The 26510-nt window shown below is 47.4% G+C and overlaps 1 protein-coding gene across 1 annotated transcript in view; it reads right to left on the bottom strand.

Annotated features, from left to right (window-relative positions):
• LOC140408643 (uncharacterized) overlaps positions 1–26510 on the bottom strand; it is a 169943-nt gene that overhangs the window by 31459 nt on the left and 111974 nt on the right. Inside the window, exon 6 of the mRNA XM_072496121.1 lies at positions 11330–11402. Within this exon, the coding sequence (XP_072352222.1) occupies positions 11330–11402 (73 nt within the window). The remainder of the gene's footprint in view (positions 1–11329; positions 11403–26510) is intronic.

The raw sequence follows: 26510 nt of genomic DNA, 5'->3' as shown, positions 1-26510 counted from the left end.
GTGCAGTCGGTCAAAATGGTGGTCCTTCCGAGGTTTTTGTTCGTGTTTCAGTGCCTCCCCATTGTGATCACCAAGGGCTTTTTCAAGAGAGTAGGTAGAAGTATTATGGGGTATGTGTGGGCAAATAAGACCCCGAGGGTTAGGAGAGGGTTCTTGGAACGCAACAGGGACCGAGGAGGGTTGGCTTTGCCAAACCTAGAGAGTTACTACTGGGCAGCAAATGTGGCGATGATCCGTAAGTGGGTTATGGAGGGAGAGGGGGCGGCATGGAAGAGGATGGAGATGGCGTCCTGTAAAGGAACGAGCCTGGGGGCGTTGGTAACGGCACCGCTGCCGCTCTCGCCGACAAAATACACCACAAGCCTGGTGGTGGCGGCAACACTAAAGATCTGGGGCCAGTGGAGAAGACACAGGGGTGCAATGGGAGCATCGGTGTGGTCCCCGATCAGGGGTAACCACCGGTTTGTCCGGTGGAAGATGGACGGGGGTTCCAAGGCTGGCATCGGGCGGGGATAAGAAGAATGGGGGACCTGTTCATTGACGGGACATTTGCGAGCCTAGGGGCACTGGAGGAGAAATTTGAGTTACCCCCGGGAAATGCATTTAGATATATGCAGGTGAGGGCTTTTGTGAGGCGACAGGTGAGGGAATTTCCGTTGCTCCCGGTACAAGAAGTTCAAGATAGGGTGATCTCGGGCGTATGGGTCGGGCAGGGCAAGGTGTAGGAAATATACTAAGAGATGGAAGAAGAGGGGGAAGCGCTAGTAGAAGAACTGAAAGGTAAATGGGAGGAGGAGCTGGGGGAGGAGATTGAGGAAGGGCTATGGGCCGATGCCCTGGGTAGGGTTAATACCTCCTCCTCGTGTGCCAGGCTCAGTCTGATACAATTTAAGGTGGTTCACAGAGTGCATTTGACGAGGGCAAGGCTGAGTAGGTTCTTTGGGGTAGAGGATAGATGTGAAAGATGTTCAGGGAGCCCGGCGAACCATGTCCATATGTTTTGGTCATGCCCGGCATTGGAGGGGTTCTGGAGAGGAGTGGCGGGAGTAATATCCCAGGTGGTGAAAGTCCGGGTCAAGCCAAGCTGGGGGCTAGCAACATTTGGAGTCGTGGATGAGCCGGGAGTGCAGGAGGCGAAAGAGGCCGGAACTCTGGCCTTTGCGTCCCTCGTAGCCCGGCGAAGGGTCTTGCTATTGTGGAAGGAGGCGAAGCCCCCTAGCCTGGAGGCCTGGATTAACGACATGGCGGGGTTCATAAAATTGGAGAGGATTAAGTTTGCTTTGAGAGGGTCTGCACAGGGGTTCTACAGGCGGTGGCAACCGTTCCTAGAATATCTCGCGGAACGTTAGAAGAAGGTCGATCAGCAGCAGCAGCAACCCTGGGGGGGGGGGGGGGGGGGGGGGGGGGGGGGGGGGGGGGAAGGGGAACGAGAGACTGTTTGAGGGGATGGACGAGCGGGAGATAGCATGGAGGGTGGGGGGAAACGGTACGCGCGGCCAAGAGCCAGTGTATAAAGCTATGTAAATATACCATCTTGCCTTGCATATATCTTGCTCAGGGAGAATTTGCGTTATTTTGTTACGGTGTGGGGGGGGGGGGGGGCGGTTATTGTTTGTAAGGGGAAAAAATTGTGTTGTTAAAAAACCTTAATAAAAATATTTTTTAAAAAAAAGATAAGATCTGCCTTCCTTACTTGGTCTGGTCTATAATAGACTACAGATTACAGGAATGACTCTGATCTGTCCTCTGAAATCATAGAGCCACAGAAATGTATGGCCCATTGAGTCTGCGAGCTGAAAAACTGCTATACAGTCTAATCCCAATTTCCAGCTCTTGGTCATAAAATCATAGAGTCATACAGCATAGAAAAGGCCATTCGACCCATCAAGTCTGAGCCAGTCAAAAACAACCACCTATCTATTCTAATTCCATTTTCCAGCACTTGGCCCATCGCCTTGTATGCCTTGGGAATCACAAGTGCACATCTAAATACTTCTTAAATGTTATGAGGGCCTTTGCCTCCACCAGCCTTTCAGGCAGTGAGTTTCAAACTCCCACCACCCTCTGGGTAAAAATGCATTTCCTCACATCCTCTCTAAACCTCCTGCTCCTTACCTTAAATCTATGCCTCCTGGTCATTGATCCCTCCACCAAGGGGAAAAGTTTCTTCCTGTCGACTCTATGCCCCTCATCATTTTATACATCTAAATCATGTCCCCCCTCAGTCTCCTCTGCTCCAAGGAAAACAACCTCAGTCTATCCAATCTCTCTTCATAACTAAAACTCTCAAGCCCAGGCAACATCCTGGTAAATCTCCTCTGCACCCTTTCCAGTGCTATCACATCCTTCTTATGATGTCCCCCCCCCCCCCCCCCCCCCTCACCCGGTTAGTGATTTATTTGCTAAAGGAAATAGGTCCTTCTTTTCCACTCTATCTAGGCTCCTCATCATTTTATACATCTCAATTTTTATAAAATAAATTTAGAGAACCCAATTATTTTTTTTCCAATTAAGGGGCAATTTTAGCATGGCCAATCCACTTACCCTGCACATCTTTGGTTTGTGGGGGTGAAACCCACGCAGACACGGGGAGAATGTGCAAACTCCACACGGACATTGACCCAGGGTTGGGATTCGAACCCGGGTCCTCAGCGCCATAGGCAGCAGTGCTAACCACTGTGCCACCATGCTGCCCCTCAATTAAAGTTTCCCTCAACCTCTTCCAATCCAAAGAAAAAAAACCCTGTCTATCCAATATTTCTTTCCGACTAATATTTTACAGCCCTGGCAACATCCTTGTAAATCTCCTCTCTAATACGATCACATCCCTTCTGTAATGTGGTAACTCTGACTCTAGTCTGCACAGTACTGTGGCTGTGGCTTAACCAGTGTTACAGTATACAGTTCTAGCACAGTCTCTCTTCTCTCCGCTAATAAAGGAAAGTATCTGTTCTAACCTGCCTGGATCTGAATGGCAGGGGACAATTGGTTACCCCATGTTACTTGGGGAATATGAGCTCCCCCAATGAGAGGTGGCTGGGGCAATCATTAGCAGTACAGCTGTATAAATAGAGCTGGCCAGTGTGGGAACCAGTAGTGAACTATTGGCCCTGTGTACATATTCTGAAATAAAGTTACTTTCTGTTTGACTCGACAAAGTCATGCTGGATTCTTTATGGCCCTCACAAACGTATCCCATATGCCTTTTTAATAATCTTATCTACCTGTCCAATGGACATACAGTCCAAGGTATCTCTGCCCCTCTACACCTCTGACTATCCCAGCATTTATTACGCATTCCTTGACTTATTGCCCCTCCCCAAATGTATCACCTCACACTTTTCCAGATTGAATTTCATTTGTCACTTTTCTGCCCACCTGACCAGTCCATTGATATCTTCCTGCTTTTTCCTTCACTATCAATCACATCCCCATGGTAGGCTTATGCAGAAAGTAAGGAGGCATGGGATAGTGGGAAATTTGGCCAGTTGGATAACAAACTGGCTAACCGATAGAAGTCAGAGAGTGGTGGTAGATGGCAAATATTCAGCCTGGATCCCAGTTACCAGTGGCGTACCGCAGGGATCAGTTCTGGGTCCTCTGCTGTTTGTGATTTTCATTAATGACTTGGATGAGGGAGTTGAAGGGTGGGTCAGTAAATTTGCAGACGATACAAAGATTGGTGGAGTTGTGGATAGTAAGGAGGGCTGTTGTCGGCTGCAAAGAGACATAGATAGGATGCAGAGCTGGGCTGAGAAGTGGCAGATGGAGTTTAACCCTGAAAAGTGTGAGGTTGTCCATTTTGGAAGGACAAATATGAATGCGGAATACAGGGTTAACGGTAGAGTTCTTGGCAATGTGGAGGAGCAGAGAGATCTTGGGGTCTATGTTCATACATCTTTGAAAGTTGCCACTCAAGTGGATAGAGCTGTGAAGAAGGCCTATGGTGTGCTCGCGTTCATTAACAGAGGGATTGAATTTAAGAGCCATGAGGTGATGATGCAGCTGTACAAAACTTTGGTAAGGCCACATTTGGAGTACTGTGTACAGTTCTGGTCGCCTCGTTTTAGGAAGGATGTGGAAGCTCTGGAAAAGGTGCAAAGAAGATTTACCAGGATGTTGCCTGGAATGGAGAGTAGGTCTTATGAGGAAAGGTTGAGGGTGCTAGGCCTTTTCTCATTAGAGCGGAGAAGGATGAGGGGCGACTTGATAGAGGTTTATAAGATGATCAGGGGAATAGATAGAGTAGACAGTCAGAGACTTTTTCCCCGGGTGGAACACACCATTACAAGGGGACATAAATTTAAGGTGAAAGGTGGAAGATATAGGAGGGATATCAGAGGTAGGTTCTTACCCAGAGAGTAGTGGGGGCATGGAATGCACTGCCTGTGGAAGTAGTTGAGTCGGAAACATTAGGGACCTTCAAGCAGCTATTGGATAGGTACATGGATTACGGTAAAATGATATAGTGTAGATTTATTTGTTCTTAAGGGCAGCACGGTAGCATTGTGGATAGCACAATTGCTTCACAGCTCCATGGTCCCAGGTTCGATTCCGGCTTGGGTCATTGTCTGTGCGGAGTCTGCACGTCCTCCCCGTGTCTGCGTGGGTTTCCTCCGGGTGCTCCGGTTTCCTCCCACAGTCCAAAGATGTGCGGGTTAGGTGAATTGGCCAATGATAAATTGCCCTTAATGTCCAAATTGCCCTTGGTGTTGGGTGGAGGTGTTGAGTTTGGGTAGGGTGCTCTTTCCAAGAGCCGCTGCAGACTCAAAGGGCCGAATGGCCTCCTTCTGCACTGTAAATTCAATGATAATCTATGATTAATCTAGGACAAAGGTTCGGCACAACATCGTGGGCCGAAGGGCCTGTTCTGTGCTGTATTTTCTATGTTCTATGTTCTATGTTATTACCAATGTTGTACATCCACAAACGCCTTAATCATGCCCTCTCACAGTTAAGTCTAAATCATTAATATGTACCATAAAAAAACAAAGGGCCGAGGACCAAGGCTGTGGAACCCTACTGGAAACTGTCACAAAATCACCCACCATTCATTACGATTCATTACTTCCTGCCAATTTTGGATCCAATTTGCTACTTTCTCATGGATCCCATGAGCTTTTCCTCTTCTGACAAGTTTGCTACCTAGGACCTGTTAAAAGCCTTGCTAAAATTCCAACTATACTAAATCAAGAAAGCAACCCTCAAGACCTCAACCAAGTTAAATCAAATTCAATGAAATGGCCTAGCAAGCCATTCAGTTGTCGAGAAGTTGGGATGATCAATAAATGCTGGTTTGCCAGGAATGCCCACCGGCATGAATGACTAAAAATAAAATTATTTGCCCATGTTGAGCGTAAATGTCAACACAATCTGGTTGGACCAAACAATATTTTTCCACGTTGCAACTTCTTTGTATGTCTATATTCATCATCTGATCTAAATACCAATTTACAAAGATATTCTTTTATCTCCAAATACGACAAATGGTATGGTCACATAGCATAAAGGAAGATTGATGTGTTGTTGGAGGGCAATCATCTCAGCCCCAGGACATCACTGCAGGAGTTCCTCAGGATTCCTAGGCCCAGCCATCTTCAGCTGCTTATCAATGACTTTAATGTCAGAAGTGAGGGTGTTCACAGATGACTGCACAATGTTAAATATCATTTACAACTCATCAGATACTGAAGCAGCCAATGCTCATATGCAACAAAACATGGGCAACAGTTAGGCTTGAGCTGATAAATGGCAAGTACCATTCGTTTTGCATAAGTGCCAGTCAATGACCATCTCCAACAAGCGAGAATCACCCCTTGAGTGGGATTCTCTGGTCTCCGACTCCGAAATCGCGTTCATATGGTTTGGTCCTGTCCAAAGCTGGAGGATTACTGGAAGGAGGTTTTTAGGGTAATCTCTAAAGTGGTGCATGTGAAACTGGACCCGGGCCCTCGGGAGGCCATATTCTGGGTGTCGGACCAGCAGGGGTTGGAAACAGGTGCGGAGGCAGAAGTTGTAGCCTTCGCCTCATTGATTGCCCGAAGGCAGGTCCTGCTGGGATGGAGGGCAACCTCTCCACCCTGTGCCCTGGCATGGCGGAGGGACCTGTTGGAATTCTTGACTCTTGAGAAGTTTGAACTGAGGGGAAGGATGGAGGGGTTCTACAACTCATGGGCGTTATTCATTATGCACTTTCAAGAATTGGATAACATCGAACATTAGTCGGGGGGTTTGGGGGAGGGGGACTGTATGTGTTAATGGTGACTATGGGTGATCCCTGATTCCTTTTTGTTATTTGTTTATGTTAACATGCGGGCAGTTGTTTGGGGGTTGGTGGGAGGATGGGATTGTTGTTGATATGGGCATTGACATTATATTCGTTACTGCTTATTGTTTATTGTTGGTGGGTGCAAATTTGGGAGAAAATGTGAAAAAGGAGGAGAATAAAAATATTTCTTTTAAAAAAGAAGCTCTACACCATCCAGGCCAAAGCTTAATCATCTGAGCACTTTCTCCTAGTTTCACCACTGAAGGTTCATGGTCCACCTATTATGGTTAAAGCCTTGAAAAATAACTTAATTAAGACAAGTATTGGTAAATTGAGTTATGATTGGATTCAGATGTACAAATTATACATCCCAAAACCTTAATGTAATCAAAAATCTTTTACAGTGATGCTCTGTGAACAAATAAAAAAAGGTCCTTGTGACCACCCTGGTCAGGTGGAGCCTGTTTCAACAGTAGTTCCTTCCTTCACAATGCTGGAGCTCATGCCCCTAAAATGGAACCCTATTTGCCCACAGCCTTCCTTCAGCCACATGCTCACCTCCCTAACCTGTTTACCTCTATGCTAATTTGCACCTGGTCAGGTAAAAATCCAGAAATTATGACCCTTGAGATTCAGTCCTTCATTTTAGTTCCGAGATCCAATACTCTCCAAACAGGATGTCTTGCTTACTTTTTCTGACATTCTTCCTTCCACTATGAACCTCAAAGATTTAATTCTCCCTCTCCATCTCCAATATCCTTTCAAGATAGTTATAGATGTCTATCACTTTGCACTGGATAGGCAACATACCATGAGGGACTCTTGATCATTGTTTACAAATAATGGTATCTGTCCCACGAATTATTGAATGTCCTCAAACTATCACGTTATTCTTCCTTTCTTCACTTTGGCTGCTGCCATACTTGAATGATACATGGTCAGTATTCTGGTTCTCCTTCCAACAGTTCTCATCTTTATCCTCATAGACAGAAAGTACATTGTACCCGTGGAATAGGATCCATTTCTGTGGATCCATGTTCTTTGTCTCATCTAGGTTCTGTTGCGTCTGTACGCAATAGGTCACACCAACTCAATTCTGAAATCTGCTAAAAGCACACCTCACTCCCACAGCTACCTTGATTAAACTTCCTCCCACCTCACATCCGAGAGGGACTCTATTCCAGCCTCCCAGTTTGTCCATCTCTTGCATCAGTTCTGGCAATGTAATCATCCACATCATTACTTTCAGTCGGTTTTCACTTTTCCTCAACTACAAATTCCCCTTCACTGAGCTTGACAGGCTCCATCTTGAACAATCCATCTCCCATTTTCTGTCCTTACCTCTTCCCCTCCCATCTTGAAACTCAATAGGGTTCCTTTTGTCCTCAACCTCCACCCCATCAGCCTTTGTGTTCAATGGATCATCCTCTACCATTTCCACCACCTCAAGTGTAAGGCTACCATCAAACTCATCTCTCCTTTTCATTTCAGTATCCCAAAAGGACTGCTCCCTCTACAACATCCTGATCCAATCTTCATTCACCCCTAGTACCTGTGACATTATGTTGAATGTCTGGAATATAAAGGGTCAATGTAATATCATAATTGACCACTAGATGGAGCTAGATGATGGCCTATATAAAGCACTGACTCACAGGCTTCTGGGAGAGGGCTGGAAAGGTCTAGAGAGTGCAGAGAACAGTTATAAATAGAGTGTAGAGACTAGTATTAGTAGTGTGTAGATTATAGATTACTAGATTATTGCTTGCAATAGGAGGAAGTGGTTGAGTTTTAATAAGTAGTGTAATAAATGTTAGCTTTGTTATTGAACTTAGCTTCTGTCGTCTTTTTGGACACTACAACATCCATCCTGATAATAAGAATCACAAAGGACAACACAGTACCCACTCCCCTTCCCTTGCATATGCAGAAAGTGGAACACCTGCTGCTCTTTCACCCTCCTCCATTACCACTGTCCAGAGATCCAGAAACTCTTAGATTAAACTGTGACTTGCTTGTACTTTTTAGAAATTTCATATCCTGTATTTACTGTTCACGATGCAGTCTCCTGCCCCTTAGGGAGACCAAAGGTACATTGGATGACTGCTTTTTGGAATACCTCTGTTCAGCCCATAGACATGACCCTGAGTTTCAAGTCACTTTCCATTTTAGCTCTCTGCCCCATTTCTACTTTGACCTCTTGGTTCTCAGTCACCTACATGGTTCCAATGAAGCTTGACAGAATAATGAGGAATAGCACTTCATCTTTCGATTGGGCACTTCTGGACTCAACACTTGAGTTCAACATTTCAGATTATAACCACAGCTCCCTTTTTTTGGACAACAGTCGCTGGTAATGTTTTTGGGTCAACACTTCCTGGAGACCCATCTTTCTTTTCTTTACGTATCCCCATAACTACCCCCTTTTTGCTTGCACTATCATCCCTTGTGTCATTTAATCTAATCTGCCTTTTACCCCAGCACAAATCTTCCCTTTTTTCCCTCCAGGCGTTTGACTTGCTTAGAATCTGTTACATCGCTCACATTTTTCACTTCTGATGAAAGATCATCAACCTGAACCATTAAATATGTTTTGTTCTCCACATATGTTGCCTGACTTGCTGAGTATTTCCAACATTTCTTATTTTAGTTATGTTCTATTAACTAGGCTCGGGGTTGCTAGGTTAGGGAGAGACAAATTAACCAGAATACAAGTTCCCTATCATATTGTTGTCACCCGTGTGATAGGGTGTCCATATAAACATTTTGAATGTGGACAATGGTAGACTTGCTATTATGGCTCACTATTTAAAACCAAGCAAACTAATTATCCAGGCTTGTACACAGTGTGGTCACTTGACTGTAAAGACTGTTTCCCTTTTTATGGTAGCCACCTTGTAGATTTTCTGGGGTACAATGTTAGTGCTAATTCATAACACGTTAACTTCATTTTTATGCAGCATTCCTAACTCAACTAGGAAATAGAGTTGAGACTCTCCAAACTCAAAGGCTATGGGGGGAAGGTGGGATCAGCCTATTGAATTGGATGACAGCCATGATTATAATCAATGGTGGAGCAGGCTCAAAGGGCCGAATGGCTTTCTCCTGCTCCTATTTTCTATGTTTCTAACTGACTTTGTACATGTGCCTTACAATCAAAAGAAAGTCCTCATTCTTCAGGGAGAATTTGATTTGAACCTGGACCCAAACCTGAAAGAATAGTCTTGCTTAATAACTATCAACAAGCTCTCACTTTGTTTTCAATATTATTGAGCTTATGAAAATGTAAACAAGACTGTAGAGAGGTATGTATGGGTCTGTTGTGTTCTTCAATATCCGTGTGTTATGGATGCCTGGTCAGCTCTCAACAGTGGCTAAGATTCTGGACCAGAGCCATAAATGTTTTAAGTTTTAAGACGGTGCGGAGAGATCGATTCATTCCAGGAGTGATAATATAAGAAATATGGTTTGGGTATTTTATAAACAAACTTTATTAAAAGAAAACAATACTTAAACTTTTAAACTTCAACTCTAATAATGACAGATTACATGCGGTTTCGTAACCTTAACACACTAGTTCCCATTAAACAACACTGTAACAGAACATGTCACTTTTTTTAATGTAATTTATTTCAAACAGTAACATAAACAATACACTCCACAAACTCACAGTCCACCGTTTGTACAATTTTCCCCCCTTTACCCCCACCCCCCTCCTTCTTACCCTCCGTGATGAACAGTTCATCAAACATTGTCATGAACAACCCCACCATGTCACGAAGCCCTCCGCTGACTCCCTCTACTCAAATTTGATCTTTTCCAACTGGAGAAAGTCATACAAGTCACCCAGCCAGGCCGCCACCCCTAATGGCACATTCGACGTCCAATTCAGCAAGGTCCTTCGCCGGGCAATTAGAGAGGCGAAGGCCACAACATCTGCCCCCTTCCCGTCCAGCAGCTCCGGCATTTCTGATAACCCAAAGCTCGCCACCATTGGGTCCGGCCTGACCTCCACCCCCATAATTTTAGATCACGTCCCAAACACCGCTACCCAATAACTCTCCAGCTTCGTGCAACCCCAAAACATGTGTGCATGATTCGCCGGCTCTCGCACTCATCAGCCACCCCTTGGAAGAACCCACTCTCCTTGCCTGGGTCATATCTACCCCATGCACCATCTTGAACTAAATCAAGCCCCTTTCATGCAAGAAGAGGTTGAATTAACCCTATGCATTGCCTCACACCACAGTCCACTTTTCCCTCCCAACACCTCCTCCCATTTTTTCTTGATCCTCACTACTTGCACCTCTCGCTGCTCCCCCAACCAACCATATATATTCCCATTCCACCCTCTTCCGACTCATCCGGGAGCAACAGTTGTTCCACTCATGTCACTTTCACAGGCAGACAAAGGCAATACTTGCATTACTAAGCAATTTCTCTTCTGGTAGGGGCATTCGTTCTGAACCCTTTTTCCAAAGCCTGCCTCGGTAGCAACGTTCATGACCTTTTCGGTCTGTTTCCAAAGCCTGCTCCTGTTCAAAACAGCATTCTCTCTCTCTCCCTCTCTAAGCTCCGCCCAACCACTCAAACATAGGTTCTCCACTGGGGTTTCCAGACTTGAACCCATTATCATTATCTTGGCTGTTTGATTGCCCACTCCCATTTATACAAAAGAACAGAGTCATGCTATCGATATGCAACTAACCTCCCATTGACAGTCAAAGATGCCATCAAACTCTGTAATGGGATAATAGTTGGTAAGACATCAGTGTTCCGAAGAACAATGGATCTGGGGAATCCAGTGTATTCCTACTAACGAGTTTAAGTCTGACTGGGGCAATGTAATTTGACCAATGTGGGCGTATCCCTCTGACTCTGTGATAACAGTTTTTTTTCCACCTCAGTCTATTTAACCCCTAAATTGCCTCTTACATTGAGGTCTCATTTTTGGACTCAATTTCCTAATATCTCCCTCGTGTGACATGTGCGAAAAGTCACGAAACATAGCTAAGATAAAATAATCCAATGATGGTACTTTCAAATTGATTATGGATTTACCTTCCCTTCCAGCCTTCAGCAACCAGTGACTGATTGGAGTGACGTACTGAGGCTTGACATATCTGGACAGTGCCTGGTAATGAAAACAGAAATGAACTGAGTTCAATAACAAACAAGAATCGAGCAGAAGCCAAAACATCGGAAACCTGCCAGTGTAAAAATACGTTGATATTCTCCTAATGATGGGTTAATGGCGGGTCGGTTTTCCTGTTGCCTAGTGGCATGAAAGACATTTGCATTAATTCGCATGTCATGACTGCTCATTAAATTAACTGCTCGCCGGAATTTCCCCATGCCTTCCACACTTACCAGCGGGAAATCATGTCAGCCTCAAACCCATTTGTCAGTGAGTGATGTGCACAAGGCGGACCTCAGATCACGTGAGACTTCGAGATGAATGCACATACATAGCCTGCGCTGAACACCTCTCTGCTGGTACAGATTGGTTTGTGTCCTCCAGCTCAATGTTAAGCGCATCTTTATGGACAACACGGCACTGCGGCACTCATGGACCCTCCATTTGGACCAAACCTGACCAGTGCTGCACCTGGGGTTGGGGACTGCAGAGGCTTTCTGCTCCCGGTGCCTACACCGTTGTCTGTATCGACAGCACTGTACTGGAGGATTCATGTATCCTTCACTTTGGTGGACCAAAGTTTAACTGGGGGTGGGATGTGAGGTGAGGTGGGGCTGGTGAGCACAAGTGGAGCAATGGGGTAGTAGGACAAGGGGCAGGAGGGAAGGCAGAGATTCCTCCTGCTAAATGGAAAGGAGTCACAAAATGCAGAGTTTCCTCTTTTGAAATGGAATGGTGTCACAGAGTGCAAAGCTACGCTCCTGCGAAATGGAAAGGAGTCACAAATAATAGGCAATCCAGGGACTATGTGAAATTCACAGTCAGCGATAAGAGACAATGAGAGATGCAGGCATGGTGTACCCCAGTTGAAGAGAGAACAAGGACTGTGTGCTCTGCAGGAAATGAAGCACAGCTTAGTGTGCAGAGTGGTCTTACAGTTGCGATCCCTGAGCTTGGCAGGCTGCAGAGGGAATGGCGGCGGCCATGGGGGGCACCCGCAACCAGTAATACGGGGGGGGGTATGTGAAGCTCTCATTGAGGATTTCATCTCTGTACTTAACTGTGCTCACAGCCCCCATATGAGGTGGGTGGGGGTCCACGTGGGGATTGATGCTTCGCAGGTGATGGGCTTGTGGAGAGAAGGTCAGAACATCCACAATAATAGGATCCAGTATTAGTGGGAAGGCTTTAGAATACCAGGGCGTAGTTCTACCTTTGCATTGTGAGGTTCCAGGTACATTAGAGGTACGTGGACAGTGAGAAGGTTGGGGTGAACTCTGACCTTAAGTACAGGTGTAACAGCACTATCTTGAGGTCCTAGAACAATGGCATCATGCAAAAACAAAGGTGAGATTGGTTCTTTCTGGGACGAGTGTGAAGACTGCGTGGGAGGACCGCTAAGCTGGGCTATGGGGCTCCTTTAGTGTTGCTCCAGTAGATAAGATCCAGGTCAGTTACAACGGAGACAGACCTCATTGCCAGGAATCAATTGAAAGCCAATCATTTCATTCAGCGCTATTAAAGGGATAGGTAAAATGCAAGACCTTCACATCAAAGTCTCAACATTGGCCAAATTATAAGGTTGGAATGCAGCATTGGAGAGTGAAGGCAATTGTGAAGTGGGTACAAGTACGTAATATCTGCCATCCCATCAGTGAAGGGAAGGCATGGGTTTACAATGAATGCCATGCATCACTGGCCAAACATATTCCACTGATTGACCATTTCAAAGAATGGAGGGGTGTCAGCAACTTTCCAGTGCCTGCAGCTGCAGAAGTCCAGCCACCTCCAGGCCAAGAAACGTGCCAACAATGGGTGGTACCCAGGCCAACACAGAACATGTTGCGCCTAGTGGAAGCCTTGGGTCAACATGTCAGAATCATGGGTCAAATTGTCCAAGGCTTGGGGTACACTGTGCGGTCGATGGTTGAGGTGCTGGATACGGGAATCCAGTCACAGTGGACATGTCCCGGGCCCACATGTACATTGCTGAGGCGCTCCAGAGCTTGGTCCATTCACAAAGGGTCATGGCAGAGATCATCAAGAGCATTGGCTGACTCACCTTGGCCAGTCACAGAGAGACATGTCACAGGCACAGAGGGACTTGGCACAATAATCTTCCAAGGGTCGCCTGTGTGTTTGGGTGTTGCGTTATTTCAGTGCAGTCTGGGGCCGCTCCCCCGCGCTTCCTGTGGTGCCCGTGCTGGCCCCTTGTGGGCCGCAGAATCGCTGGGCTATGGGGCCCATTGATGTCGCCGTGAAACACTCCGGTGTTTACGCCGGCGTCAACACTTAGCCCCCGTTTCGGAGAATCCCGGCCCTGCTTCTTTCCTTAGATTTTCAAACTTCTGTCTGGAGGCTTCTGGCACTAGTTCACATGCACATAAAATGGCTTTTCCAACCTCATAATGCCTAGATACCTCCTCTGATAGCGATGCAAAAACTTCACGTGTTAGCTCCTACTAATTTAACTGGCTAACTTTCTTATCTTACATGGCTTACCACTCCTTCTATGTGTAACCCCAAACAACACATCAGACGTGGGGGCAGCCTGCTAGGTTTCGTACCCTCTGACCTGAGATGCTTTTGGCAGCCGTTCTCTGGAGGTCCTGGACCTGGATGTGTCCGGCTGACTTTCAGGTGTCACAGGACACGATGTGCCACCCTATTCTGCCCGCTGCCCCTGAGATGCTGCAGTGTCAACTGGGGGGATTTGATAGTGCTGAGGTGTTCCAGCACCTCCCCTGTTGGAGGCATCAGCACAGGCCCCATAATTTCCTCCTTCCTCAGGGTGCTCGATGGCCCTGGGCTATTCCATGGGATGGATGTGAGGACGGAGTGAGCTCCAGAGGCTCCACCATCCCCAGGATCTGCCAGTGCTGGACACCTGCTCTTGTTTCAACCAGGGTCTCGATGCCCTCAACCATGGAGCTCTGAGACTGGGACACACCCCTTAGCGAGTGGCACACCCCATGCTGCAGCCGTATAGAACGTTAGTTAGGCCACACTTGGAGTATAGTGTTCAATTCTGGTCGTCACACTACCAGAAGGATGTGGAGGCTTTGGAGAGGGTACAGAGGAGGTTTACCAGGATGTTGCCTGGTATGGAGGGCATTAGCTATGAGGATAGGTTGGATAAACTCAGCTTGTTCTCACTGGAATGATCAAGGTTGACGGGGCGACCTGATAGAAGTCTACAAAATTATGAGGGGCATGGACAGAGTGGATAATCAGAAGCTTTTTTCCAGAGTTGAAGAGTCAATTACTAGGGGGCATGGGTTTAAGGTGCGAGGGGAAAAGTTTAGAGGAGATGTGTGAGGGAAGTTTTGTATACAAAAGGTAGTGGGTACCTAGAACTCACTGCCGGAGGAGGCATTGGAAGCAGGTACGATAGTGACGTAAGTCGCATCTTGACATCTACATGAATAGGATGGGAATAGAGGGATACAGACCCCGGAAGTGTAGAAGGTTTACGTTAGACGGGCAGCATGGTCAGCGCAGGCTTAGAGGGCCTGTTCCTGTGCTGTACTTTTCTTTGTTCTTTGACGCTCCCTGAGCTGATGCCTGCTGTCACTTCCTCCCAGGAGGCACTGGCTGTCCTGTGGTTGACCATCCGAACCTCTCAGGGGAACAGGGCATCCTGTCTGGACTCCACCGCGTCCAACAGTCTTGCCAGGTTGGCATCCCCAAATCTTGGAGCTGGTCTCTTTGGTGGCATGGCTGCGTGCTGTCTGAAGTTTGCTGTGCGGGATCGGTTTAAGTGCTGCTCCCTTTTGTTTTGCGGGGAGCTGCCGGGCGCCATCCTAGCGAATCAGCCAGCGGGACAATCATTTGCAGCGTAAAGCCCTTGGGTCCTCGTTAAGTGGCCCAGTTTATGTTTGATACCCGTGACAACCTCACCAAGCCCACCATTGGGAAGCTCGCGGCAGTTCCCACTTGCTGCCACGCTCTTTATCCTTCGATGGCCTGAACAGATTTCTTTATCCTGGGGAAGACTTTACCTTTCTGTCTGCTTGGATATTTCTTTTTTCCGCCCTTGAACTGTCTCTAGTCTTTCCATCCTTCTCTGGGAGACCCTATCAGTTTGATCATAATCTGAATGTGTTGCTGCCGGTCCTCACTTCACATTTGTCTGGATTTATTTTGATCCAGCCGAGGGTCTGGATTGGGGTTTGTTGCGTTGTGCGGCATCTATGTTACTCCGCTTAGGACTGGGGTTTTCATACATTTTCTTTTGATTTTTGTAAGGATGAATCTGCTCTTGGCTTCCACATGGGTGCAGATGGGTCTGGTATCTGAAGAGAGGAGGCTGCGATAGGTCAGTGGTGCCTTTGGCGCTGCTGGAATCGAGGGGGATGTACGTTGGTGCACACCCAACCATGTCACAGAAGACTCATGATGATTTTTCATGGTGATTGTAGGCCTGTGGGGCATGGGGGAGGGTGCGCTGTCTTGTCATTTTTTATGGCTTTATCCTGTCTGTTCCTCGGTCTCTGGTGGGAGTATCTAATCCTGTCTAATGATTGTATCGAGCCGATCGTGATGTCATTCTCCTGTTCCACTCTGTACTCACTCTGTAGCTGTTTGTCAGCTTTGACAAAGAGTCATCCAGACTTGAAATGTTAGCTCCCTTCTCTCTCCACAGATGCTGTGAGGCCTGCTGCGATCATCCAGTGTTTTCTGTTTTTGTTCCACTCTGTATTCGTGTATATTAAGCCGTTTTCTTCTTCATACTCGTGATGTATTATTTTGTAATTTTGTTGCATTATTCTCTAAAATGAAAAACCTCAATAAATATACTTGAAACAAAGAAAGTGAGTTCTAGTCTAAACTCGAGCTGTGCTCCACCAAGGTGTGTGAACTGGGGGAAGAGTGCGGGTGAGCGCTGTGATGGACCTTCATGAGTCCCTTCATCATCAGACATGCTTTGGGGATGTGTTAAATTCATGTCCCCTGTTTGTGGTGAGCCCACCCCAGGGCGACCTGGTGGCACAGTAGTGGCACTGCTGCTTCACAGCTCCAGGGACCCAGGTTCCATTCCGGCCTTGGGTGACTGGGCGGAGCTTGCATGTTCTCCCTGTGTCTGTGTGGGTTTCCTCCGGGTGCCCCGGTTTCCTCCCACAGTCCCACAGGTCAGGTGGATTGGACAGGCTAAATTTCCCCTAAGTTCGCAAAAGGTTAGGTGGGGTTACTGGGTTGCGGGGATAAGGTGGGGGCGTGGGCCTAGATAAGGTGCTCTTTCTGAGGGTCGCTGCAGATGCGATGGGCCGAATGGCCTCTTTTTGCACTGTAGAGGTTCTATGGTTCTAAGAAGGGACAGTGGATGGAGTGTGCACAACATGTAAGATGGGTTGGTGGTGATGTGAAAGTTTCCGTGAGAAAGTAAGTGTTGATATGTGTCCCCCGCTAATGGATGTGTGAGATCCGTGAAGAGAGTAGCCGTTTGAGCAGATGATGTTATGATGAGAGTTTGATATTGGAGGGAGTTGAAGGATGACATACACTGGCAGAGCGGATTAGATCATTCACCCACTTCCTGCACTGCATTGTGGTCTGGTGTGGTTACCAACCACACTGATCTCCTGGGCAACGGCTTCCCAGACCAGTGAGGTGACATTCGGGTGCTTCCTGGAGCCACCTCATGGGAAGATAACAAACCTCTGCACCTGGACTCCTCGAATCAAGGTGTCGAGGACCTGGTGACTGAAGAGGGGTTGTACCTTCTTTTTGTGGGAGGTGATATTTTGCTTGTGGCTGGATGCCATGTTGATCAGTCTGTTGAGGACAGGTGGGGGCTGGAGACAGTGATATGAATGTGTGGCACTTGTGTATAAATATGGCACCGGGACCTTCAAACCCGCCAGCTGACAGCAGGCAGACGAATCAGCTCCCGACTCACCAGGTGATTCAGAGATACTCATTCGTGCATAATTAATGAGGCTCCAAGTGTGGAATCAGGCGCGGGTTCACACCATTCCGGTCAGTGGGAATGGTGTCACCGGAACCTTCGGCCACTGCACTTCGACAAAAGAATGGGAGAGTTCTGCCCATGGTGTGGGACTCCATCCATATTCTTCTACTGCAGAGACAGGAGCATTACCAACTGAGGAAGGCAGATACAAGGTAGGAATGTCTAATAATAATTTCAAAAGGCAATATTTTCCAAGGCACAAAACCCATCTGGGGGCCTCAGACAGAAAATCCATTCAGTAGAAATCCCATGGGCCTGCGGTTTCCAACAAGCCACTCACTGTAGTCGAGGCTCCACTTAGTGGCATGTATGTCAGAATTCTCCATCATCTTTCTCAAAACGTAGCTGTAAAACTGAGGGACTGATGGAGTCTTCTAGGAACATATGATAAACATTTTTGAACTGCCTCACATACCATAGTTTCTAAAGTTTAAAAAATGTTTTCTCTGATTTGAGGGGCTAACCTCCCACACCTTGGGGAATGCCTTTTGAGTCAGAAAGCAAAGTGATGAGTGAAAGTAGCAGTAGAGTAGAGTTAGGGCAGCACGGTAGCACAGTGGATAGCATTGTGGCTTCACAGCGCCAGGGTCCCAGGTTCAATTCCTCGCTGGGTCACTGTCTGTGTGGAGTCTGCACGTTCTCCCCGTGTCTGCGTGGGTTTCCTCCGGGTGCTCCGGTTTCCTCCCACAGTCCAAAGACGTGCAGGTAAGGTGGATTGGCTATGCTAAATTGCCCTTAATGTCCAAAAAAGGTTGGGAGGGATTATTGGGTTATGGGGATAGGGTGGAAGTGAGAGCTTAAGTGGGTCGGTGCAGACTCGATGGGCCGAATGGCCTCCTTCTGCACTGTATGTTCTATGTTCTATGTTCTAGCCTGACACCCAGATGGCTAAATTTTTAACATTGCACATTGCTTCCTCCAATAGCAAGGCTGAATCAAAAACTCACAGTGTGTGGGATATTCTGGATGCTGTTCTGGACTATTCAGTGGAGCAGTCACTGATTTATAAAACTGAAATTTCCTTAATTACAATAATGGTGCTGCAGCAAATCCTATACAATTGGCACATGGAAACTTGCCAAACAGATATTCCTCGAATTCAGTGCTAATCTCTACAGTGTGGAACCAGTGCCAGCAGCACTATGGGATGGAGGGCATGTACATGAGGGCACTGATCTGCAGCAACCACAGATTTGTCCCCGCGAGGCAAGACGCTAGATTTTGGGAGTGGGAACGGTTGGGGATTGGTGCTTCGAGGACCTGTTTGTGGGGTGGAAATTTGCGGACTTGTTGGAGCTAGGTGAGGTTTACCAGTTGCCAAACGGAAATGGGTTCAGATACCTTTAGATTATGCACCTCCTTTCTCATGAAGGCCTGAGAAAGAAGGTGGATTCGTTCCCAATGTTGCCGCCCTCGGCACTACAAGATAGTCTCCTATCAGAGGACGAGATTGGGAAAGGCAGGATCTGGGGCGAGATTCTCCGACCCCCCCGCCGGGTCAGAGAATCGCCGGGGGCTGGCGTGAATTCCGCCCCCGCCGGTTGCCGAATTCTCCGGCACTGGATATTCGGCGGGGGCGGGAATCGCGCCGCGCCGGTTGGTGGGCCCCCCCCACGATTCTCCGGCCCGGATGGGCCGAAGTCCCGCTGCTAAAATGCCTGTCCCGCCGGCGTAGATTAAACCACCTACCTTACCGGCGGGACAAGGCGGCGCGGGCGGGTTCCGGGGTCCTGGGGGGGGGGGGCGTGGGGCGATCTGGCCCCGGGGGTGCCCCCACGGTGGCCTGGCCCGCGATCGGGGCCCACCGATCCACGGGCGGGCCTGTGCCGTGGGGGCACTCTTTCCCTTCCGCCTTCCCCACGGTCTCCACCATGGCGGAGGCGGAAGAGACTCCCTCCACTGCGCATGCGCGGGAATGCCGTCAGCAGCCGCTAACGCTCCCGCGCATGCGCCGCCCGGAGATGTCATTTCCGCGCCAGCTGGCGGGGCACCAAAGGCCTTTTCCGCCAGCTGGCGGGGCGGAAATTCGTCTGGCACGGGCCTAGCCCCTTAAGGTTGGGGCTCAGCCCCCAAAGATGCGGAGCCTTCCGCACCTTTGGGGCGGCGCGATGCCCGACTGATTTGTGCCGTTTTGGGCGCCAGTCGGCGGACATCGTGCCGATACCGGAGAATTTCCCCCCTGATATCTGCGCAGAACTGAGCAAAAAGGAGGAAGCACCAATGGAGGAAATTAGGCTAAAGAGGGAGGAGGAACGTCAACGGAGGGAGGGAGGGTCTTGTCTTTTTTTCTTTTCTTTGGGTGAATTGGAGGCGGTGGGTTATACTGAATAAAACTTTAAGGGGGGAGGTAGGTGGGACTGTATATATGTAGGGGTTGATATGTTATGTTATTACACCACGGTTCAGATGTTATGGCTCATTGAGTCTTTATTTTTCTGTATATATTTGGAAATACCTCCAATGAACTATCTTTTTTTAAAAAAAGAAAAAAAAAAGATAAGAGCCTAAGTTTGAGTAGGGAGGGTGAGCAGTGTTACGGTGCAGGTAGAGTGAAGAAAGCTGGGTGTTCAGGCAGAGGAGGTGAGCAAGCGGGGGGGGGGGCATGAGGAGTGCTGGAGGTGTGGGTGGGTGACGAGAGCCAGGGTTGCAGGCAGGGATTTGTGACCAGTGAAGGGGCGTGGGCAAGAGGGAATGAGCAGGGTGGGAATGTGGGCAGGGAGGCAATGAGCAGGGTCAGGATTGCAGGTTGGTGGTTGTAGGGATCTAGAATTAAAAATAGATGACAGATGTATTTAAAAACACTAGAAGTCGCCAAAGTGAAGACAGTCCCTAAGGGACATGTCTTCAGCTTGTGCCGTGAAAGGAGGGGTGGCTCTGCTGTCATTACGCCTCGCATCACGGGAAACACTCCGATCACTGATAGATCCACATTGCAGTCACGAAAGGAAACTCCTAAAACTCCAGCAGTGTGCGCTCGGACTCCAGCACTGACCGGGAGATCGAGACTTATGTATATTATCATTACACATTTTTTTTAGAATACCCAATTCATTTTTGTTTCCAATTAAGGGGCAATTTAGTGCGGGCAATCCACCTAGCCTGCACATCTTTGGGTAGAGGGGGCAAAACCCACGCAAACACGGGGAGAATGTGAAAACTCCACACGGACAGTGACCCAGAACCGGGATTGAACCTAGGACCTCGGCGCCATGAGACAGCAGTACTAACCACAGCCCCAGCCCCACCGTGTTGCCCCATGTATATTATACACAATACAGTATTTCAGATAAATGTAATGATAATTACTGCGCTAGAGGGCGCTGCAAGACAAGAATTTATTTTGTGTTCACTTGTTTCATTGCAATGACGGGTCGTGTGCAGGCATGCTTTAAATCTTAATTCTTTCATAGTTTCTGCCCATCACATGGTGACAAACATTTCCATTCTGTAAAGAGTTTGATTCTTGCTTGTTAGTCTGTGCAATATGTTGGTGCATTGGCACACGAGCAGTGGACTAACACGACACAGGGTCCTCACTCCTGCTGTCCTTATGTATTGAGTTCATAATTTCAGCCTGTCCTGTTCAGGAACCAAACAGCATTAAGGGATTCCTGCAGAAAAAGGAAGAGAGTCAGAGAGTAAGAGCCAGAGGGAGGAAATCAGAAAGAAAGGCATATGAACAAGGAGTGGGAGTAGACCATTCAGCACCATCTAACTCTGGTTGCTCTTGCACACCACCTCAAAGGTCCAACATAGCCTCTTCCCTTCAAAATCAATATAATAAATCTGAAGGGACAAGACAGAACAATTTTCAATGAACTGGGTGCTTAAATTCGTCAGCCACTTTTATGTCGAATCTGGTCATTTCCCATCGAGGTCTTTACAGGAAAGAAGTTTCTCTGGGAAGAAAACTGACAACTTCTCCAATTAACATTAGAGCAACTGAGCTATTGAACTGCATTAGCATCACTGGTCACTAAAGAAGCTATTGTCTTCCCCACTCCCCTTTTAGTTTGACTCTTAACACCAAGAAAGTGTACAGCTTTAAATGAGAGTAATAAGGAGGGAAGTTGGTCAGACACTAATTCATAGTGAGAAAAGTTTCAGAGTATGTTTATCTGTCTGCGGGGAATGGTCAATGTGGTAATACCAGGTATTGCAGTACCCGAGAGGTGGATGCCCATTGGCTAGACCTAGGAGTCTACCATTGGCTAACGCACATAGCTCCACCCTGAGAGGTGGGGTATAAGAACTTATGCCGTCCCAGCAGCCTTCACTTTCTGTATCGAAGCTGCTGGGTACAGTTCTAGCTGATTAAAGCCGATTAGTATGACTCTCCTTGTCTCACGAGTAATTGATTGTGCATCAGTCATGTCATAGATTTATAAGATGTACAGAAAATCACCAACCCCTTGCAACTGTGACGGCTTTGCCTCTTCATCTGAAACTCATTATTCTAATCCCATTTCCATGCCAGTTTTCTATTAATCTATTCAATATTAATTTTCTCCTGTGTTATTACATATGAGATAGAATTGAAAACCAAGAGGAATACACAAGGTTCAGGGGGGAGATGAAAAGCACATTAGAGAGCATAGAAGGGTTAACAGAAAAGACTGGCAGCCGAAATAAAGTGAAATCCCAAAATCTTCTGTAGGCTAATAAACAGTAAAAGAGTGATAAAAGGAGGAGTACGGCTAAATAGGGACCTAAAAGAGAATTTACACATGGAGACTGGAGTCATGGCTGAGATATTAAATGAATACTTTGCATCTGGCTTTACCAAAGAGGTAGATGAGACATAAGACATAGGAACAGAATTAGGCTATTCAGCCCATCGGGTCTGCTTTGCCATTCAATCATGGCTGATATGTTTCTCACCCCCATCCTCTTGCCTTCTCTCCATTACCCTTGACCCCTTTATTAATCAAGAATCTATCTATCTCGGTCTTAAAGACACTCAGTGATTTGGTCTCCACAGCCTTCTGCATCAATGCGCTCCACAGAACCACCACCCTCTGGCTGAAGAAATTCCTCTTTGTCTCAGTTTTAAAGGATCGTCCTTTCAGTCTGAGGCTGTGCCCTCTGGCTCTAGCTTTTCCTACTAGTGGAAACATCCTCTCCACATCCACTGTATCCAGGCCTCTCAGTATCCTGTAAGTTTCAATAAGATCCCCCCTCATCCTTCTAAACTCTAACGGGTACAGACCCAGAGTCCTCAACCGCTTCTCAGATGACAAGCTCTTCATTACAGTGATCATTCTTGTGAACCTCCTCTGGACCATTTCCACGGCCAGCACATCCTTCCTTAGATACAGGGCCCAAAACTGCTCACAATACTCCAAATGGGGTCTGACCAGAGCCTTATACAGCCTCAGAAGTACAACCCTGCTCTTGTATTCTAGCCCTCTTGACATGATTGGTAACATTGTATTTGCCTTCCTAACTGCCGACTGAACCTGCACATTAACCTTAAGAGAATCTTGAACTAGGCAGCACGGTGGCGCAGTGGGTTAGCCCTGCTGCCTTACAGCGCCGAGGTCCCAGGTTCGATCCCAGCTCTGGGTCACTGTCTTTGTGGAGTTTGCACATTCTCCCCGTTTGCGTGGCTTTCGCCCCCACAACCCTCAACAATGTGCAGACTCGGTGGAGTGGCCATGCTAAATTGCCCCTTAATTGAAAAAAATGAATTGGGTACTTTAAATTTTTTTTAAAAAGAGAATCTTGAATTAGGACTCCTAAGTCCCTTTGTGCTTCTGATATCCTTAAGCCTTTTCCCATTTAGAAAATAGTCTATGCCTCCATTCTTCCTACCAAACTGCATAACCTCATACTTTTCCACATTGTATTCCATCTGCCACTTCTTTGCCCACTCACCTATCCTTTCCAGGTCCTTCTGCAGCAGCCCCCCCCCCCCCCCCCCCCCCACTTCCTCATACTACCAGTCCCTCTGCATATCTTTGCATCATCCGCAAACTTAGTAATCAAATTTAGCAATGATGCTATTCAGGATTGGTGACAGAGCAGGAAACTCACTAGAACCGTTCAAAATTGATAAAGAGGAAGTGTTGGATAGACTGTTGGTACTGAAAGTTGACAAAGTAACAGGACCGGATGAGATGCTTCCAAGGATATTGAAGGAAGTGAGACTGAAAATAGCAGGTACACTGACCATAATCTTCCAGTCTGCTATAGACTCGGGGAGGTGCCAGAGGACTGGAGAATTGCAAACATTACACACTTGTTCAAAAAAGGTGGCAGGGATAAGCCTAGCAATTACGGACAAGCCAGTTTAACCTCGGTTGTGGGCAAGCTTCTAGAAACAATTATCTGGGATAGAATTAGTAGGCACATGGAAAAATGTGGATTTATTAAGAAAAGCCAGCGTGGGTTTCTAAGGGGGAAATCGTGCTTAACTACCTTGCTAGAGTTTTTTGAAGAGGTACCAGAGAGGATTTATGAAGGTAATGCTGTTGATGTGGTGTACATGGACTTTCAAAAGGCATTCAGTACAGTGCCATACAACAGACTTGTGAGAAAAGTTATAGCTCATGGAATGAAAGGGACAGTAACAACATAGATACAAAAATTAGCTGAATAATAGGAGGCAGAAAGTAATGGTCAATGGATATTTTTTGGTCTGGAGGAAGATTTGTAGTGGAGTTCCCCAGGGTTTGGTATTGAGACCCTTGTTTTTTCTGATAAATATTAATGATCTAGATCTTGTTGTGCAGAGGACAAATTCAAAGTTTGCGGAAAACACAAAACTTGGAAGCATTGTAAACTGTGAGGACAGTATAGAAATTCAAAAGGACATAACCAAGTTGGTGGAGTGAGCAGATGGATGAAGTTCAATGCAGAGAAGTGTGAGGCACTGCATTTTGGTAGGAAGAATATGGACAGATAATATAAAATAAGAATTCTTAAGGTGGTGCAGGAGCAGAGGGACCTGGGTTACATGAGCATAGATCATTGAAGGTGGCAGGACAGGTGGAGAGAGCAGTTAATAAAGAATATGTATTATTCTATGTATTATTAATAGGGGCATTAGGTACAAGAATAAAGAAGGTTGTGCTGCACTTACACATGACACTAGTTAGACCTCAGTTGGAGTACTGTGTGCGGTTCGGGATGCCGCACTACAGGAAGGATATGAACACATTGGAGAGAGTGCAGAATAATTCCAGGAATGAAAGACTTCTGTTATGAGGACAGATTGGAGAGGTTGGAACTGTTCTCCTTGGAGAACAGAATGCTAAGAGGAGATTTGATAGAGATGTTCAAAATCATGAAGGAGCTGGACAGAATTAATGGAAGAAACTGTTCCCCCCATCGACATAGATCGGAGTATTTCCGACTATATAGGGGAACAAGACAGGGATGCCCGCTGTCTCCATTGTTGTTCGCGTTGGCAATTGAACCTCTGGCCATGGCGTTGAGAGACTCCAGGAAATGGAGAGGGGTGATTAGAGGGGGAGAAGAACACCGAGTCTCGTTATATGCGGATGACCTATTGTTATACGTGTCGGACCCAGCGGGGGGAATGATAGAGGTTATGCAAATTTTGAGGGGGTTCGGGGATTTCTCGGGGTAGAGGCTAAACATGGGGAAGAGTGAATTATTTGTGATACATCCAGGGGACCAGAGTAGAGAGATAGAAGGCTTGCCTCTAAGGAAAGTGGAAAGAAACTTCCGATACCTGGGGATTCAGATCGCTAGGAGCTGGGGAACCTTGCACAGACTTAATCTGACACGGTTGGTAGAACAAATGGAGGAGGACTTCAAGAGGTGGGACATGCAGCCTCTATCGCTGGCGGGCAGGGTGCAAGCAATTAAGATGATGGTCCTCCCGAGGTTCTTATTTGTATTTCAATGTCTCCCTATACTAATCACTAAGAACTTTTTTAATAAAATAGACAGGAGCATCACGAGCTTCGTGTGGGCAGGGAAAGTTCCGAGAGTAAGGAGGGGGTTCCTTCAGCGTAGTAGGGACAGAGGAGGATTGGCACTACCGAACTTGGGCGATTACTATTGGGCCGCCAATGTGGCAATGATACGTAAATGGATGATGGAGGGTGAGGGAGCGGCGTGGGAAAGACTGGAGAGAAAGTCCTGTAAAGGGACGAGTTTAGAGGCGCTGGTGACGGCGCCGCTACCGATCTCACCTAAAAGGTTTACCACGAACCCGGTGGTGGCGGCAACATTGAATATCTGGGGACAGTGGAGGCGACAGAGAGGGGTGCGGGGAGCCCTGGTGGGGTCCCCAATCAGGAACAACCATAGGTTCGCCCCAGGAAGAATGGATGGAGGATTTCAGAGCTGGTTCCAGTTGGGAATTAGGAGGGTGGGAGATTTATTTATAGATGGGACTTTTGCGAGCTTGGGAGCATTGGAGGAAAAGTATAAGTTGCCCCGGAGAAATTTCTTGAGATATATGCAGGTGAGGGCATTTACTAGACAACAGGTGAGGGAATTTCCGTTGCTCCCGACACAGGGGATACAGGACAGGGTGCTTTCAGGGGTGTGGGTCGGAGAGGGCAAGGTGTCAGAGATTTACCGAGAGATGAGGGAAGAGGGGGAGGAGTCGGTGGGCGAACTAAAAGGAAAGTGGGAAGAAGAACTAGGGGAGGAGATAGAGGAGGGTATGTGGGCTGATGCCCTAAGCAGGGTAAATTCCTCTTCCTCATGCACCAGGCTTAGCCTGATTCAATTTAAGGGCTACATAGAGCACACATAACGGGAGCAAGATTGAGCAGGTTCTTTGGAGTGGGGGACAAATGTGGGAGGTGTGGCGGGAGCCCGGCAAACCACGCACATATGTTTTGGGCATGCCCGGCACTGGAAGGGTATTGGAAGGGAGTGACGGGAGTGATTTCGCGGGTGGTGAAGGCCCGGGTCAAACCAGGCTGGGGGTTAGCTCTATTTGGAGTTGCGGAAGAGCCGGGAGTGCAGGAGGCGAAAGAGGCCGACGTTGTGGCCTTTGCGTCCCTAGTAGCCCGGCGCAGGATCCTACTCATGTGGAAGGAGGCGAAACCCCCCGGACTGGAGGCCTGGGTAAATGATATGGCGGGGTTCATTAAACTGGAGCAGATAAAGTTTGCCCTGGGAGGATCGGCTCAAGGGTTCACCAGGCG

This window comes from Scyliorhinus torazame, chromosome 3 (assembly GCF_047496885.1).
Source record: "Scyliorhinus torazame isolate Kashiwa2021f chromosome 3, sScyTor2.1, whole genome shotgun sequence".
Taxonomy (NCBI): Eukaryota; Metazoa; Chordata; class Chondrichthyes; order Carcharhiniformes; family Scyliorhinidae; genus Scyliorhinus; species Scyliorhinus torazame.
The sequence above is the reverse complement of the archived record's forward strand: the minus strand, read 5'-3'. Positions and strand labels throughout refer to the sequence as shown.